This window comes from Diceros bicornis, chromosome 22 (genome assembly GCF_020826845.1).
Source record: "Diceros bicornis minor isolate mBicDic1 chromosome 22, mDicBic1.mat.cur, whole genome shotgun sequence".
NCBI classification, from domain to species: Eukaryota; Metazoa; Chordata; class Mammalia; order Perissodactyla; family Rhinocerotidae; genus Diceros; species Diceros bicornis.
The window spans coordinates 59,203,915-59,222,171 of record NC_080761.1 but is presented as its reverse complement, the minus strand read 5'-3'; the positions used below and the strand labels follow the sequence as shown (position 1 = coordinate 59,222,171).

The 18,257-nt window shown below is 39.7% G+C and overlaps 2 protein-coding genes across 4 annotated transcripts in view; one reads left to right on the top strand and one right to left on the bottom strand.

Moving 5' to 3' along the window:
- The window catches only part of CENPP (centromere protein P), a 212,276-nt gene that overhangs the window by 97,349 nt on the left and 96,670 nt on the right, over positions 1-18,257 (top strand). The gene's annotated exons all lie outside the window — the stretch shown is intronic.
- ASPN (asporin) lies at positions 333-17,115 on the bottom strand. The gene is made up of 7 exons (XM_058566120.1): positions 16,862-17,115; positions 13,578-13,690; positions 9,085-9,298; positions 7,730-7,840; positions 3,587-3,680; positions 3,031-3,169; positions 333-546 (listed from the first exon to the last, which is right to left on the bottom strand). The coding sequence occupies exons 1-7, from the start codon at positions 17,091-17,093 to the stop codon at positions 349-351; spliced, it is 1,101 nt and encodes a 366-aa protein (XP_058422103.1). The 5' UTR covers positions 17,094-17,115; the 3' UTR covers positions 333-348.

Below are 18,257 nucleotides of genomic sequence, written 5' to 3'. Positions count from 1 at the left end.
GCATTCCATTTACAGTACAGTTCTTTATAAAATGCACTTGATAACAAAGTGTTAAATACTGGATATCTTTTTGTTACTGAGAAAGAATGTTCAAGCATGAGATTTATGCAAAATCATTTGTAAGCAAAAGGAAACTGCAGTAGATGCTTGTTTCTCTTACTTCTGCTGTATCAATAGTTTTGCAAAATTCTGTTGAAATTTTTTGTCATAAAGTAAGTCATGGACTTAACATGTGGGAATAGCGTTTTGCTTATGTGCATAATACCACCATTATTGATAGAGTTCAAGTATTCCAAATGTAACAATTTTTTAATTTTATATTAAATGGGTATTATTAATTACTAACTATTACTTTCTGAAGTTCCCAAGCTGAACACTCATTCTGCTCAAGACACAGCGAAATGTTGCAGGTTGTACTTCCCAGTACTTCACTGGGTTGTTGAACAGACTGATTGCACTGTATAAAGATTTCTTCATCTTTGGCACCGTTGGGCAGAAGTCATTCACTCCCACTTTTGTAATAGAATTAGAATGAAGGAAGATTATCTGTTGTAGTAGGAAAAAAGAATGGATTAAAAATATACAGTAAATGTAAAAAGAAAGTGTTCTGTTTATAGTCAGCACTTGCTCATGGGTTTTATTTATTTTACACTGATTTACATGTATTTCACTTAAAATATATGTATTTGTTTGTGCTTGTTAAATACTTGTAATGAGGCAGGCTCATGGGTTAATACACAGAAGTGTTCTGTGTATGAAGTGTGGCCTAGAACTCATGTCCAGGCCCAGAACACGCTGCCTGGTCAGCACGTGCCACTCTCCTGCTCTACATATATGTGTATATATATATGTACATATATACATATGTAGGGGCCTGTGTGTATATGAGTACTTCAGGGCCATATTTACAATAATGTGTTTTAAAGGTATTAGAAATGAGCACAAGAATGAAACTTAAGGCTCCAAGAATTAGGCTTTTGGAATATGACTGTGAAGAATTGTTCGCATTTTCTGTGGTCAAGGGAGAGAAGTTTGGAGCTGCTTTTTTGTAAGTTGTTATATAGAGACATATGTCTATTGACATCTTAAATACGTGTCTATAATACAGCATCAATAGTTGAATCTTTATTTGTACCAATGGACAAAATACAATTTTATAGGCTGTGTATATGTCTTTCTAAATTAAATTATTACTCAGAAAGAATGGACAATCTAAAAGCTTCCCTTCATTCCCTTTAGCAGCCCTTTAAATTCCTTCTTTGGTCTTCTTTGGCAACTGAGATTACTGGAAAGTAAAAACAATCTACTTAACTGACAGCATTTTGGCATATAAAAACGTAGGAGCCAGGGCTGGCCCTGTGGCTTAGTGGTTAAGTTTGTCGCAGCCCGGGTTCTGTTCCGGGGCCTACCTATACCACTCATCAGCGGCCATGCTGTGGCAGCAACCCACATACAAAACAGAGGAAGATTGGCACAGATGTTAGCTCAGGGCGAATCTTCCTCAAGCAAAAGAGAAAGAATGGCAACAGATGTTAGCTTAGGGCGAATCTTCCTCAGCACAGAAGTATAGTAGGAGCCTTTTGCTGGCAAAGCTAAGATATCAGTTCTGGCTGTTGTTACCTCTAGATCCTGCCTTGATGTCTTGGTGAGGTTGATCTGAGCCAGTCGTGAGAACTCCAGGCATTGCTAAAGCCTCAAGTTTGGTGCTGGAGCCCCCTTTGCCCTCTAATAGTCTTGGGGATTTTGTGACAAGTGCTTTATGTAGTTCCTGTGCATTTCCGGGCAGCTCACTGTCAGTGTAAGATGTAGCCTACCGCGACACTGACCTTATTAGGGATGGGAAACAGTACTGGACCCGGGTGTGTTTGCTTTGTGGACATTGGCTGAATTGTACCCTTATGACTTGTGTTGTTCTCTGTTTGTGTTCTAATCCGATTCATTAAAACAAATGCTAGCAAGAGTATGAGTAGGTTTAAGAGTGCCCAGAAGCTGAGATCGGAGCTGTGGAGTAAGGTAAACAAAGGTGGGACAGGCTGAGAGAGGGAAGATCAGCTGTGCTCACAGGTTAAATACACATTTAAATGCGCATTTGAAAAGTCAAAGGAAAGTTGATACCTGGAGATGAACACCTGCCTATAGCACCTCCATTTTGATGGCTTCTATCTCAAAGGAGTGCAGTGAACAAAACTTGTTTAAGGAGACACTGGAAAGAAATCTACAAGCAGCAAGTGGCTCAAGGCCCAGTTTTGTTCTCAACATGTTTTTGCTTCTTGGAAGATGAGGATGTTGTATATCAACGAAAGCCCATGAGAATAATGGACTGTGGTGAAACGGGATTAAGTAGAGAGTCTTAATTTGAGGGCCATAGATGAGAACCCTCTGAAATTATATGCAGAATACTGTCTTCCTTTTTGTTCTTGGGAGGGTCTAAAGCTTTATCAGGTTCCCAAGGATTCTGTGGCCCCTCCCAGCTGGTGAAGAGTTGCCAGATTAGAAGGAAAAAGTACTTAATAAAGAAGAACAAGAAATGTGGACCCATGATGCTCCAAATACTGACTTTTGATTATATATTCTGGCCTGAATTTTTTAAAAAGCATACCCACTTCTATCTAGCACCACGTTGATAGTGAAAATATCTGGGGCCTTGTCCACACGCTCTGCCTGTGTAAAATGTTTCCAGAATGAGGATATGTGATCCTCCTTGGTTTCCTCCTGACCAGTCCTTCCTTTACATATCCACTGCCACCCCAGAAACATAAAATTAGTTGGGTCAGTACCTTTGCCGCAATGGCCTTAGTAGTTTCAGTAGGAGAAGCAGAGGATGGAAATGAGTACCTGAGCATTTTAGCTCGTGTCTGTGTAGAAACTGTTCTCATGCTCCCCTGCTGCATAAAAAACTTCGGCAACCTGGAGGGTGGTTATTTGTGAGTTACCCTTGCTACTGCGTGATCTTTGCTTCAGGTACTAGTTACGTTTCATAAAAACAAAGAAAAGTGCTAATATCTACAAAATACAAGTAGAATGTTTTACCTGGAGGTATTTCAACTCCTGTAGTCCTGAAGGGATTTTTTTTAGTTTATTGTTTTCCAAGTGTATTTCCCTTATGCGTGGTATGTTAGCAAGACTTCCATTTTCGATATCTGTGATTCTGTTGTTTCCTAGGCCCAGCCTAAAAATGATAGAAAATGCATCATCTCTTAAGCAAATGGTGTGATACAGTTAGCTGAAAACACCTCAGCCAAGTTAGAAACATAAACCTGTCCTATTTGTATACATGTTCAGAGAAAGGTATTTCAAGGATTTATTTGATAACCTATTTCAGTATGTAACAGCCCTCCCCTCCGTCAGAAAATTCTTTATCTAACCTATCGTCAACGAAGGGGTATTTGAAAAGAATCTTTTTCCTAATTCCATGTGGTGTCTCTCTCCCATTCTAGAGACGGAATCATAGTAGTTTTCCCTTCACCCTCTCCACTAGCTGCCATGATCATCTTGGCTAGGTCCCTGCACACATTCTCCAAGAAGTTTCACTGATGTCTTCTCAGAGGGACTGCTACTTCTAAGTTAGGGTTTTGGAGAGTTTTACCTTTGCAGATCTTTGTAGCGTTTAAAATCCTCAAGTTCCACAGTTGAAATTTTATTATAATCTAAATGAAGCTCCAGTAAAGTTGATGGTAGTTCTGATGATAACAAAAGAAATGTGTATGTTAGATCAAGTAAGACCTAAGTTGTTTTCTAAGCCCCACAATTATTTATTTACTTGTTAAGTTTCACATTATAGATTCAGGCGATTTTTTAGGGATATGCTTTTTTTTTTAACTTTTTATTATGGGAAATTTCAAACATACACAAAAATAGAAACTAGTATTATGAACCACCATGCTGTTCCCAGCTTCAACAATTATCTCCATTTTTCCAGTCTTGTTTCGTCTACCCCATTAGTTGTTTATTATTGACTTGTTTATTGATTTGTTTTTATTTATTCAGGGTTTTATTGCTAGAGTATTTAAAACCAAATTCCATACATAATGTCATTTCACCTGTAAAGACTTCACTAGATATATTTAGCTCATACAGTCTTCTTTTTTTACATAATCATCGTCAGTATCACATCTAACAAAATTAGCAACAGTGATATCATCTAACATTTATTTCCCTAATGATCTCAAATATATTGTGTGTACAGTTGATTTGTTCAAGTCGGGATCCAAATAAAGTTTACAGAATACATTTGGTTCTTATATCTCCTGAAAGTTCTTCTGTCACACACTCTCTCCTTTTTCTCCCTCTTCTGTTGGTTTGTTTCAGATAGTGATTTGTGTGAGATACGCATTTGTGGGTCTGGCTGATGGCTTCTGTGTGATATGGTTGATCCTGGTCCTCTAGCCCCTATAGTTAGATCTAGAGACCAGGTCAGATTCCGAAGACCACCCTTTCATTTGGTGGTCTCAGCATTCACTGATGACTGCTACCTAGATCCATTGTTTCATTAAGAATCGGAAAATGGGGGGCCAGCCCGGTGGCGCAAGTGGTTAGGTGCACCTGCTCCGCTGCGGCGGCCTTGGGTTTGCGGGCTCGGATCCCGGGCGCACACCGACACACCACTTGTTAAGCCATGCTGTGGCGGCGTCCCATATAAAGTAGAGGAAGATGGGCATGGATGTTAGCCCGGGGCCAGTCTTCCTCAGCAAAAAAGAGGAGGATTGGCATTGAATGTTAGCTCAGGGCTGGTCTTCCTCACAAAAAGAAAAAAAAAAGAATCAGAAAATGGTCATTTTCTGATTTTGTCATTCTTTATGCATTTATTAGGTAGAATTATTCTCTAAAGAATTTTTCTTCATCAGTTGTTTAGTTACTTTATAATACTGTTTTTACAGAAAAGGCAGCATAAATGCTTGGCCCTTTCAAGTAATGAATTAGTACAATGCCCAGAGGTGACTAGTGAATTTTTTTAGTATCATTATGAACACATGGACTTTTACTCTATTTGATATGTTTGACTCTCTGCAGTATTTATTCTTTTCAATTAGTAGTAGTTTCTGCATAAATTAAGAGAAGCCTCTGCACTGTCACCTGGCACATGGCAGGTTCTCTGTGAATCTTTGCACCTTCTATCCTCAAACCTGTGGGTCCTGACCCCAGCCCTCCCCATATTAACTGGAGCTGGAATGAGAGAGACTAACCAGAAAACTGTCAGACCTCATTTTATTAGTCCTATATATAAGGTATTATTTGTCAACCAAAGGTTCTACTTAGCGCTCTTTTTTTCCAACTTGCTGAGACATACATTAGTGGTAAAGGCTGTTGAAGGTACTTGAAGCATCCTTATGAATATCAGTACTCTTCATGGCTGAATTTATGTTGATTCCAGAATCTATTTTGAATTTTAAAAGTAAACAAAAATCACTGGAAAATATCAGAGTGTGCCAGCCTATTGTAGTCTACGTTGTAGCAAGTCAGAGAAGAGCACAATCTCTGTTCATGTTGGGGAGTCGGGGAAACTTCTTGGAAGAGGGTTTGTAGAACTTGAGGGGACTGTCCTGTCCCCTAGGGCATGGAAAAGGTAGATAACCAAAGAGAAGAGTGTAGCCTCTGTAGAATAACTGAGCAAAGGTGTGGTAGGAGTTCAATGTTGGTCAACAAACATTAGCATACTTTTGTACAGGTATTTCTATTCCTGCCCTATCTTCAAACAAGTTTCTCCTCTCCTCCACGCAATAGTATTATGTAGTAGAATTTTCCAAATGAATAGGAAGGAAAACATTTTTCACTATCCTTATGTTAACTTGTCAGGTCTGGTAAGGACCCTTTGGACCCCTGCCTAATTCATGCTGCCACAAGGGGTGGTGACGATTGAATTATAACATTTAAACATTTAAGCAGCCAGCCTTAACGTTTTAGCAAATAAATTATAAGAACAAAAACTTAACTGGCTTTTGAATGGCATAGGGATCTTGAAGGAGTAGTTATGTAAGTTGAGAGATTTGATTCCAATTTAAATTTCTAAAGGCATAAAATGTTCCTTTAGGCTTTGGAAGAATCTTGAGAACTTCATGAGAAGTTAAAACTTCATTTTTAAGATATGCTTTGAAACTTGACGAGAATTGCTTTCAGGATGTTCTGCAGTCTAGGAAAGGCCGCAGGTGTGAATATGAAAAACTGTGTCAACTCGGGGATGCAGCTGAGCCCCAGCTCTGGGGAGCGGCCTCGTCTCCTGCACATCCTCTCCCCTCGCCCTCTGTCCTTCTGCCTTGCCCCTCCCCTCTCCTCTGTGTCAGCTTCCAGCGTATGGAAGGGATTTTATGTGTTTGACTTGTTAAGTAGAGTTTGTATTTTTGGTCTAAAGATGAGAAGGTAAATATATAACATTTTAGGTTTCTTGTAGAAAAACAGCCACCACTTTGAAAGCTAAATTAAGGTGGTTTTTTAATTGCATAGTTCAGAATTAAACTGATTTTCCTGTATAAAAAAATTCTTTCCACTTTTACTTTAGGTGATTTTTCTCTAAGTGGAAGAGCACCACTTGATTAATAATAGCAGCTTTGCTGTGTCTTTCAAATGATCAGTTACGTTTGTTAATCTTCTGGATCAGGTGAGTAGTAGAAAAGGAGTTATGGTGAAGTCACTGCTTTTACTGTGGATACTGAAAGAGCAGTTTGAAAGGAAAATGTTATTAATCACAGGGGTTCTTTCTGGTGCAGGCAGTCATCATAGCAGAGGGAGGGAGAGAGAGCCCTTGTCAGGATGAGGAAAGCGAGACTTTGACTGTGGGTCCCGAGAAAGGCAGTCCTGTCTAGTGAAATCAGACCGAGTGCTTGAGTAATGCCCTAGAAAACTGGGCCAGTAGCAAACTGAAGAAGTGTTTTACTGTGAGGCGGCAGCTTCGGGTCACATGATAAAGAGCACCGTGCTCATTCTGTTAAGGGTCGTGTCATGAGAGGGTGTTCACCGTGTGCCTGACACTGTTCTGAGACCTTATGAAGAAACAGGGCCCAGAGTGCCTTGCCCAGAGTGCATGCCCATCCCTGCCAGATCCAGTGTCTACCCCAGTCCAGCCTCACAGGCCCACCCAGAACCACTGTGGCACAGCTGGGAGACAGCCTCTGACCCCACGCGTCTTCCTCTGCTTTTTTTGTGTGTGTGTGTGAAATTTTTGTTGTACATTATTGTTTATCAGTCACCATATAAGTGCATCCCTCCACTCCTTGTGCCCACCCCCCACCCTCCTAGCCCCTGGTAACCACCAAACAGTTCTATCTGTGCATGTGTTGGTTCATCTTCCACATATGAGTGAAATCATGCCCTGTTTGCCTTTCTCTTTCTCGCTTATTTCACTTAACGTAATACCCTCCAGGTCCATCCATGTTCCTCTGCTTTCTTTACAGACTTCTCACCTCTAACTGCTGCTTCACAGAATCACAAATACAGATGAGTGAATGTCAGGAAAGAGAAGGAAAATAAAAAGTTCTTTGCTTCTCAATGTTTGTTCTTACTGGGGGAAAAAAAGATTCTGGTTTCATACAAAAAACAAAGCACTACATATGGCTCTTGATGTGTGTGTGAGAAAACACTAAATTTCATGCTACACTGACCAGATATACTGTAAAAAGGATTCTAACTGCAGTGTGGTTTTGACAATGTATATATAGTTTACAACATTACATTTAATGGTCATTTAAAGATGACAGTTTTTAAAAAATACTTTATCTTAAATAAAGTAAATACAAACCTTTAGGAATTGAGGTCAGTTTTGCTTCTGCAATTCTGACGTGGAACACTGTCACCCCTTCAAATGCCCCTGGTTCAATCCCATTATTATCAAGAGGGTTTGCACTCATCTCTGTGGGGAGAAAATACATAATTCAGCATACGTATGTTGTATATGAAGGAAACTCACGATGCAGAGATACACATCCCAAGAAAATTCTGAGAAGTATGAACTTCATCCTTCAGACTTTTTTCACTCCATATAACTGTTTCTATGTCTGTCTACTCCCCTTTCTGTCAGTCTCAGAAAAAGACTGCTTTATATTACATAGGCTGGAATATAGAACAGGTCACTATTTTGTTTTCAGTTACTAAATCAATAACTTATTATCACTCTTTTATAACCATGAACATAATCAAGGTTTCGTTGTAGTAATAATATTACATCAGAAAAAAGATCATCCTTCATATAATTCAAAATGTTTGTGTTTTCCAGTGTACATTTGTCACCTAAACCTTTTAAATTATAAGTCAGTGAGAAATTATTTGAGTAACAGAAATATAACTTTGAGGAAATACCATTAAGTGAGAGTGCCAGGCACTTGGTTGAATTAAATAAGTGAATACGTGAATGAGAACATTGGTTAGGAGTTTTGAATGGATATTGTAGGGGGACCATGGCATGGTTATACCATGAGTGTTAGAAATAAAATAGAGTGGAATTTAAAATATACAACAAAAAGTTCCTTAGCTCAGTAATCTTAAAGCAGATAATGAAAAGTTAGATGTACATTCCAAATCGTATCTGAAATAATTTTGTACATTATATCTGAGTAGAGCCATGTGTCGCTTAACAACAGGGCTACATTCTGAGAAATGCGTCTTTAGGTGATTTTGTGGTTATGCGAACATCACAGAGTGTACTTACACAACCCTGGATGGTATAGCTTACTACACACAGCTTGGCTGTATGGTACTGTCTTGTGGGACCGCTGTCGTATATGCAGCCCGTCGTTGACCAAAACGTCGTTATGCAGTGCATGACTGTAATTTATACAATACATTAAAAATACTAGCTTTAAGTAACAGATTTTACCACTTAGGGCAGTCAGAACACAGATACCACACTAGGTGTTTCAGAGGGGATTCTTAAGAGTGCATGTGTGTGTATTACAAAAGGCATATTTCTTTAAGTGCTATCAATTTTGTTTGATACTTTAATTGATTTATAAATGCCATATCTAGTTAAAGATTATTAGATTCAAAAAATTAATTTTGGAAATTATCAGTCTTAAAAGTTAATACTGATGATAAAGATCTCTACATCTGTGTATTGCTTGTAATTTCAAAATGTCCCATTCATTTGCCAAAACTTACCTAGAACATGTAAAGCATTCATTCCTTTGAATGTCTCCTTTTGTATTTTCTTAACTTTATTATCATGAATTCTGAGTTCTGCTAATGATTTGGGAAGATTAAGTGGTATTTCACTTAGTTGATTGTGGGACAGATAGACCCTTCGCAACTTCTTTGTGGTTAGAAAGGCTTTTGGGTGAATCTTTGTTATCTTGTTGTTGTTCAGAATCAAAGCCTAGATAAAGCATAAAAAGTTACACCCTATTAGGAAGTGGATTTGATTTACTGATATTCTACAGTGATTAGTCAGTCATGAAATTCATATACTTGATTAACCATGTGAGTAATTCCTCAGCCCAATCTAAGCTAAAAAAAAAAATTACTGCTGAGTTGGCACAGTGCAAAGCTTTAATAGTTGTTTTATGCCTTTGGTTTATCTTTGAGTAGGTGATGTGTTCACGTGGTTAAGTCTCCCTGCTCCTACTTCCCTTCATGGAATGATGAAGTGAAGTATGAAGTATTATCTTTATCTTATCTTAAAATCTCTTCACTCTACAAATTTTATTGCACACCAAATACATCAAATGCATGATTTTGTCTACTTTTAAAACCTCACTTCTTTTATGTTTAGTGTTTACCATTTTTCGCAGAGTAGAAGTCTGTAGGAATCAACTCCTACAAAGTGCCCTCAGCATTCTGGCATATTTCAGACACTAAGGAGAGAGTAGTGGGTCCCAAGGAATGACTCAACCCCTTCCCAGTTCTGTGGCTGTTTGTCAGTGCCACATGGCAGCGCCCTTCAGAGGAGACAAGCCCAGAGAGTAAAGAAGCTCCTAGCAGCCTGGCTCTTCGTTCTCTACAGCGAGGCCCTGTGACGTGTTGAGGCTGCTGATGGCAGCCGCCTCAGTCTGCTGGGAGATGGGAATTTCAGAACTCAAACGGGGGAAGTCCTGAGCAGCCAGGACTCGTCAGTCACCCTAGTAACTATTTTCACTGCAAAGTTAACAAAGCTTAGCCCTTGTTTGACTGCCAGATTTTGCGGAAAGAATTTTCGATGTTTCCCAAGGGTGACAGCAGGTGACTTAGCATCCCTAAGGACTTCTTAGCCTTCTCTACTAATCAGGATCCTCTCATTCTTTCAAGGAGCTGCTCTGGATTCATTCCTTTTATGAATTTTGCCCTGAGTCCTATTCTGCAACAATGTTCCTGCTCTTTCCAGACTGACTTAATATGCCTTTCTGGTGTTATTCTTGTTGTTGTTGTTGTTCTACAGAAGAAATAAAATACTTCGGCAGTTCAGCTCACTTTAATACCATTTTCCTGGCTTCACTATTGACCTTTGCTCCTCCCTCTCTCACCCTCCTTTCGGACAGATTGCGCCTGTGAAACATTTCACCTGAGAAAGGTTAAATGTGCAGGGGAAGCGTTGAGACTGCATTGTGTTACCACCTGGTAAAATACGCTCCTTTCTGAACGTATGATGCCAAATAACAGTTTGTTCTCATTTTTCTGTAGTGAAATATGGGGGCATTTAACAACTTGGCACATCTGCACTCAACCTCGTGAGGTAAATTTAGCAGAAAGTATTTCTCTCCTTTCAGTGATAAGGAAATGAAGTGAGGAAAAGTGACTTGCCTCCTGTCTGCCTGCCCTCTGCCCTCCCTGCTTTGTTCTTCCTATCCTGTGCACTTCCTGTGGCTGCCACTGTCAGGAGCCCCTGAGTGAACCCAACCATCCTGCATGGGGTTTTGTGTGCTTTTTTCTGGTTAAGACATGCCATTGTCAGAGCTACATAAGAGGAAGCACAAGTAACACAAAACAGGGTAAGAGTTTTCATGTACTGCTGTGAGATGTGGCCCCAGGAGTCTGGTTATCAGAGTGTCTCCAGTTAAAGTGCACTTTCAGTGTGGGCTCTCACAGGAAAATTCCAAAAGGGGCAGTCACAGAGCCCCAAACAGTGTGGTTTTGTGTCAGGACAGAGATGAGAAAAGTATAGCCTTTCAAAAGTGGGGCAGCGAGTCTCCATGAGGAATGTGGCTGTAATAATGGGCTGGAAGTGAACTGGGCATGTGTGTGTGTGTAAATGATCCCACTTGTTCTCGAATGCTGGACTGACCTTTGTGTAAGAACCAGAATGCCAAACAGGCAGCTAAAACATAATACAGAGAATTGATAGAATATCTAAAAAACATGTTGATTCTTGACAGGTACCATATAAGATGATATTATAATTAAATAAATGTTTCGAAATACACATCATGCCCACAATTTAAAGTGTGTGCTTTAAAAAGTGCTTTACATTAGTACATTGGCCAGTCTGGAAACACTAGGCTGGTGTCAAAAGTAGTTAATAGGAGCCGGTCCCATGGCGTAGCGGTTAAATGCGTGCAAACCGCTGCTGGCGGCCTAGGTTTGGATCCCTGGCGCGCACTGATGCACCGCTTGTCAGGCCATGCTGTGGCGGCGTCCCATATAAAGTGGAGGAAGATGGGCACGGATGTTAACTCAAGGCCAGTCTTCCTCAGCAGAAAAAGAAGGGGATTGGCATGGATGTTAGCTCAGGACTGATCTTCCTCACCAAAAAAAAAAAAAAAAAAAAAAAGTAGTTAACAATTGGGCACTGAGCTCCTTCCACGCATTCACTCATCTAGTCTAGTAACCTCTCTGAATTCATACTATCGTTACACCACTGTGACAGCTGAGAGAGGGCAGGCTTCGAGAGGGCAGCCACTTTCTCGGTGCACACTTCTGGGAGAGCCAAGATTGAGCCCAGGACCACCTGAGTACAGAACGCTCGCCCTCAACACAGCACCATATGAAAACTGACTGAAAGAAAATAGGCCTAAAACAGCTCCTGGCATCTTCTAGATTCTCATCTCCCAGTGAATAATGGGAGCACATGTGGACTGAGGCCCTGGAATACTCCTAAAATGTAATGTAATAAAACAACAATATGGCAAATTAAATTAAAAACTGTTTCTGATTTCAGTATTAAATATGACATTAATTACTCTTCTTGTGGTTGTATAGCTGAATATAGGTTGAAGAAGTGGTAGAAGCGCTCATAGGCTCTATTTCCAACTTCTGAGGGTAGAAAAAGGGCCTTGCCATTCTCTAAAAGTTCCTGTGGCCTGAGGTTAGTGGGGTGGGCAGAATGGCCCCTTGGTGGAACCCACTGTGCTGTTTCTAATGGTCTCAGTGGTTAAGTGATGCTGCAGTTAGAGGATAAATGTGTGCTCTTCCCCTTGCTCTGTTTCTGGAAGCTGTAGTGTGTGTGGAGCCTTCCCACATCTGAGCTGTCTGCACAGTACGTTGGAAAGGAAAAGGAGCAGTCAAGGCCCTACAAGCGTGGCCTCCTGGCAGCATAGGGAAGAGGGTGACTTCGCAGAGGCTGCTCCCTCCAGGTACCACTCCTTGCCAGGCTGGCTTGGCACGAGGATTGAGTGATAGAGCCTAGTAAAGAGCCTCTCTCATGGTGCCCAGAACATGACCGCCCTAAGTGCCTTGCTCATCCAGTTGACAGACAGACACTGGCTTGCATAATGGGACTCAAAAGTTCCCTTTCCCTGCCAGCTGGGACAGGTCAGCAGAGTCTGTGCACTGACCCAAGGATGACTGGCAGCCAGGGTGGCCTCACATCTCGGATGTAGGAAGAGAACAGGTCTACATGGATAGCAGCAAGAGACGGCTGTCGTCATGGTGTCTCTCCCTTCTCTTAGTGCTATAACCACTGCAGACGACAGGCTTTACATTTCTTGTCCCCAGCACAGCCTGAGAATGGCCTAGAAGAGCAATATTGGCTTACCACAGTAGCCTAGTGCAGAAAAGCAAGGCCGTCCCACCCTAACACCTAGCACTGAGGGGAAGAGATGACACCCCATGGAATGGGGAATCAGTGTGGAATCAGGCTCTCCCCCAAACCCAATCCAAATTAAATAAAAATTTTACTTGCTAAAATCTAGAGGCTCAAAATGTTAAGTAGAGAAATAGGAATCTTAAATCTTAGAAAATTAAAATATGGTAAGGAAAAATTATTTTTTATCTTTAAGGGTGTAGAAAAAAAGCCATACAAGTATGTATTATTCAATTAGATATATTGCGTGTACTGCTGTTAGAGATTTGTGGTGTCTTAAGATAAGTCAACGGGTTTGGGTACAGATCTTCTTACGCTGTATGCTAATGAGTAACTATAAATAATCATAGTCTTATTCTAGTGTATAGTGACTGTGATTACCTAAATAGATTGTAAGCTCATTTAAGGACTGTTTACTTAAATTCTTAGCCCACTGCCTTTCACCTGGTTGTTATTGAGTAAACGTCAGTTGAATTAAATTATTAATTGAATTAAATCTGTAATTTTTCGTTAACCAGAACACTGCTGAATAACAGAGATTTTGTCATGCTTCACACACACAAAAGTAAGACTGGTTTACGCGAACACAATATGAGTAATCATTTTAGCAGTGATAAAAATTTTCACTTAAATATTTGAAAATATGAGCATATATTCTTACGTAAAGTGAAGTGAGTCCTTTAAAATCATTTTCTTTGATTTCCTTAATTTTATTGTTTTGAAGGTCAAGCATTCGTGTATCAAATGGAATGTTGCTTGGGACGGAGGACAAACCTGAGAGATAAACAAACATGTTACATACATGTTATATGCTGAAGACAAGATTGCTAATATGATAGAAATGTGCATTTGTTAAAATCCACAGTTGCCGTTAGGTAAAAGATGACTTAACATGTAACAGATGAGAAAACCACTGTTCTTTGGAAAGGCCTAAAGACCTTTTCAAGTAACTTATTTATTTTTACAACATGTTTAGCTGGGTCTAGCTGTCACTGCTCGTCTTCTGCAAGGTGACAGTAAACGGAGGTAAATTGGGGCGTGCCAACGTGACCGACAGCTGAGGCACAGCTTCTGCTGATGTACTTTTAGCTGAGGAATATTAACATTCTTTGCAAATTTTCAGGCTGTTGTAGTGCTAAATTGGAGCCTGTGGGTTTTGATCATTTTAAGAAGTCTCAAAACGTAGAAAGTTGTTCTTAGAAAATAGATAAGATAGTTATTTTCATGTACATTATCAAAAACTTTACTGCCTATTTCCTTTAATAATGAGCTCCTCTAAGTAGTAGTAAATTATTTAATTTACAACAACTTGTTCATCAGTAACTTATCGTTGACATGTAGGTGTGCGGTATACCTTTACTGAAGTCATCAACCACAGCATTAGTTCTTTTCCAGCCATTGCTCTAGTTTGGAGTTACCTGGGCCCACCTGTTAGTCACCATTCCTCTTTGAGGGTACCGTAATAGCTTTCTTTTCTGTCATCTTAGATGAAGTGAAGGTACAGCGGCATCTTCCTCTTTGTGTAGATACTCAACAAATGTTAATTAAATTATTAATTAAATGTTATTAAATTATTAAATGTACTTTTCCCCTAGCAGAAAATTACTAGGAGCTGTATGTGGTGCATTTCTTGCTTTCCCTACATGGCTGAGCACTCCCATCCCTGCTTGCTGTCAGGTGTTCCACACAGTAGTTAAGCTTGATGACCATGGGGCCTTCTTATTTTTCTTGTTTTTTTTTTCATTTTATTATTGAAATGTTCAAACATACAGAAAAGTTGAAAAATTTGACAGTAAAAACCCATATTCTCTTTCTACCATCAGCATTTTACTAAACTATACTTACTGTCCATCCGTCAATTCATCTTTTTTTATGCATTTGACAGTGAGTTTCAGATGTGAGTACACTTTTGGTGGAGCCATCCTTCCTCCTGAAGAGTAGCAGTATAGTTAGCAGCCCCAAACTGAAGAGTTCAATATCTAAATACTGTGAATATCAACATTCCACTCAACAGTCCCCAATACTTTTCCCTCCATACTTTAAAATTGACAAGTTTTTTAAGAAGTTTGACCATAGATAGAAAGAGAGAAAAGGGGGTAACTTGATAGGTTAGCAAGGTAACAGTTTTGTTGGTTTCAGAAAATGAAGTGAGGAGCCTGTAGGAAGCTGGAGCTTCTGCAGAAAGGACCTGGTGACATAGACTTTGACAGACCTAACCTACCCTATCCCTTATGGAATTGGAAGCTCTGAAAAGAATTTCGTTTCCTGAGGGAGAAAGAGGAACGAGTATCCAGACCCTTTTCGTCGTCAGTGATCATGGGGGAGGTGAGTGTCATTTTAAAGGTGAATGTCGGACTATTATTACGAATATTCTTAGGTGAATTTTGCTCAGTAGCTAAATATTCAGGAGACCATGTAAGGAAAACACTGTTTGCAACCAGCTGTCTGTCCTGAGGTAGTTCACCTTTTCTCAGTCCTTTGATGACAGTCGTGTGTTGGAGCAGAGGTACACAGTATTTCCTCCAAGGTCTTCAAGTTGAAGCACATGACTTTGCTCTGGAGCAAGTACAAAGGCCATCACACAAGGACGATGTGTGCTAAAGATGAACATCTCCTTAGTCATAGCCTTACCCAAAACCAACCCAGTGTCCATCTAGATGTGTCCAAGTACACACATACATTTTTATTCTGATTTCTGTTTTACGGAGTGCCTTCACGTGCACCAACTCGACCAATAGTAGAGTTTTGTCCTGCCTGGGATGCAGCTTAGAAACAACAGGACATTCTGATATTCCTTTGCTCAAACCTTTTCTCACACCAGGGTCTGTCTCAGCTACTGCATTTCTCCTTGCTGCTGCTCTTCCCACAGTCATTCTGCATGTGCTTCCAGACTAGCTTTCCTCAAACATTCCTTGACTCTTGTCACCTCTTTCTCACAATGATGCCAAAGGTAAAGCTTAAAACCCATTTTTCCCCAGCCTGTATATTCCATTAAGACTTTCCCAGAGATTCCAGCTCATAAGAAATCTCCTCTTTTTCTGAATGGGTTTTGTTTCCCTCTCTCATTTTGTCCCATATTAACACACTTTGTTCAAGTCTCTTAAGTGGATTTTAACAAGCTTTGACTATTGCCACAAATGTGGCAGTAGGAAGTGAGTCTAAAGCTTTCAGAGGCACCATCCGCCCGTATGCTCTGGAAGTGGCCCTGATGGGCCTCCAGCCCCAGAATGGGAGGCGTGTGCCAGACCTTGGCTTTCTACAGGAGGGCAGGTCTGAGCCAGCCCCTCTTGTGGAAATAGCCGAGTACAATAACTCTTGATGTGCATTCTCATCACACCTTCTCCCTGAGCTGGGTGTAAGTGTGCCCCTCTATTGGAGAGTACCTTCATTAGAAGTATTAAAGAATAAAATACTCAGCAGAGAATTACACATTTTTGAAAGACTTTAGAAAGTAATTTAGTTCAGCCACTTCTTTTCTAGACAGTTCTAAACCCAGATCATTCAGAACCAATAGAGCATTGTCTTTAAAATATCTAGATTAGAGATTTCATAAACTCTATAACCTATTTACTGTTCTGGACAGGCAACCTCTTTTGTTATTGTAGAATTTTACTAGAAAGCACAATCTCAACCTCCTGACACCCTGAGATGAAACCACAGTGATATCCATTCTCTCTGAAGGAATTAAAATGAAGCACTTTGATTCAAATTTGGGAAGAGAAGGAAACGGTCTATGTATGAAATTCCCATTATTTTCCTTTGATTTTCTGGATTTTTAAAATAAGTTTGGATGTACTTTGAGGTTTGTTATACTTTTCAAAAATTTAAAAAAATTACTTTATAATCAGTGAGCTGATTTTTGAAATTTCAGTGAGTACTTTTCCCATCCTTTTAATTTTGTCAGAACGACATTCTTCTCCAAAACAAGTTGATGTGCTTTCTTACCTAGATCCGAGCAGTGCACAACTCTCGAGTAGCATTGGCATCCAAATGGGCATGTTGGAAACAGATCAAATGGGAAGAAGGGGTTAATTGGCTCTCTTGTTGGAAAAAGAGAGTTGTCAGCATCAGTGTCATCACCTTCGTCCTCCATGTCCTGCAGCATCATGTGTGAAGGACGAAGTAAAGGTTTGGCAGAGCACAAAGCCAAGAACACTAGGAGCACACACTCCCTCATGTCGTCTTGTGTAGGGGACCAATCTAGAACTAAGTAGACATTGAGGATTCAGTTAAAGTTTAAACAGATACAGTTCCTGCATTGAGTACAACGAGATGGCATTCATGTCCATTGCTAGTGTGAGAGTAAATTTATAAAAAGGTTTTGGAAAGTAATTGGCAATATGCATTGGAAGCTTTAAAAATATCTTCATTTTTCATCCAGTAATTCTACTTTTTGGAATCTAGTCTCAGGAAATAATTCTAAATGTGTGTTAAGATGTTCACCCCAGAATGATATATAATGGCAAAAAAAATTAAGATAATACTAATGGTTAAAGGAAAATAGTAAAATAAAGTAGGGTATATTGATTCCATGAAATGCTTTAGAACCCACAAAATGTTTGCAACCATGTTTAAAAATATGAAATATTTTTTGGAAATAAAGCAAATATAAAACATCCATACTTAGTATACTCATAAACATACAAACAAATAAAATATCTGGCACAAATATACCTAATTGATGATAATCTCTGGCTGGTAGAGTCGTGAATGATTTATGTCTTTTTCTTTTTTTTTCCTTAATTTTTATAACGAGCTGTAAGTACTACTTTATAGTTAGAAAACTAGTAAATGTTTTTAAAAACAAAAACAGGTTATCATACAAGACTCTCTATTCCCAGAATCTTTCCATTGCCTTACTATCTTTGTCACTATCAAAGTCAAGTCCTTCGTGTCCCCTTAGCACAACATCTGGTGGCTTTGTTTCACTGGCCTTTCTCTCCCGTGACCCTCCCAGCCTCACTCTCAGAATTGGTCACTTTTTCCAGTGTCATTTGGATTTCTTCCTTCTAATCTGGTCTGATAGGGAACCCGAAGCATCTGAGGTCCAGAGTATTCTTTCTTACTCATCTTTCCACTGAGTTCTGTTTGTTTTGTTTTGAGGTGGGGGATTTGTTTTCAGTTGTATTTTTTAAAGCCCACACTAAACTGGAATGTATGAGCAAGAACCTTCTGAGCATAGATTTGTTGTCCTCTGATGGCGGATATTCCCATGGGTGTGTTTACATTACCATGGTTTCTTAACCATCACCCGTGAAACATACATTCTTTGTAATTTCCAAAAATTAAAAGCATTATGCATCATCTAAAACAGACCTATGACAATCTTCTCTTTGGGGAT

Coding starts and splice junctions, on each gene's coding strand:
- ASPN (XM_058566120.1), bottom strand. CDS start 17,093: ATGAGGGAGTGTGTGCTCCTAGTGTTCTTGGCTTTGTGCTCTGCCAAA. Junction 3,170..3,586: donor CGCTACAAAGATCTGCAAAG/GTAAAACTCTCC, acceptor TATCATTTTTAG/GCTGGGCCTAGGAAACAACA. Junction 547..3,030: donor AGGAGTTGAAATACCTCCAG/GTAAAACATTCT, acceptor CTACTACAACAG/ATAATCTTCCTTCATTCTAA.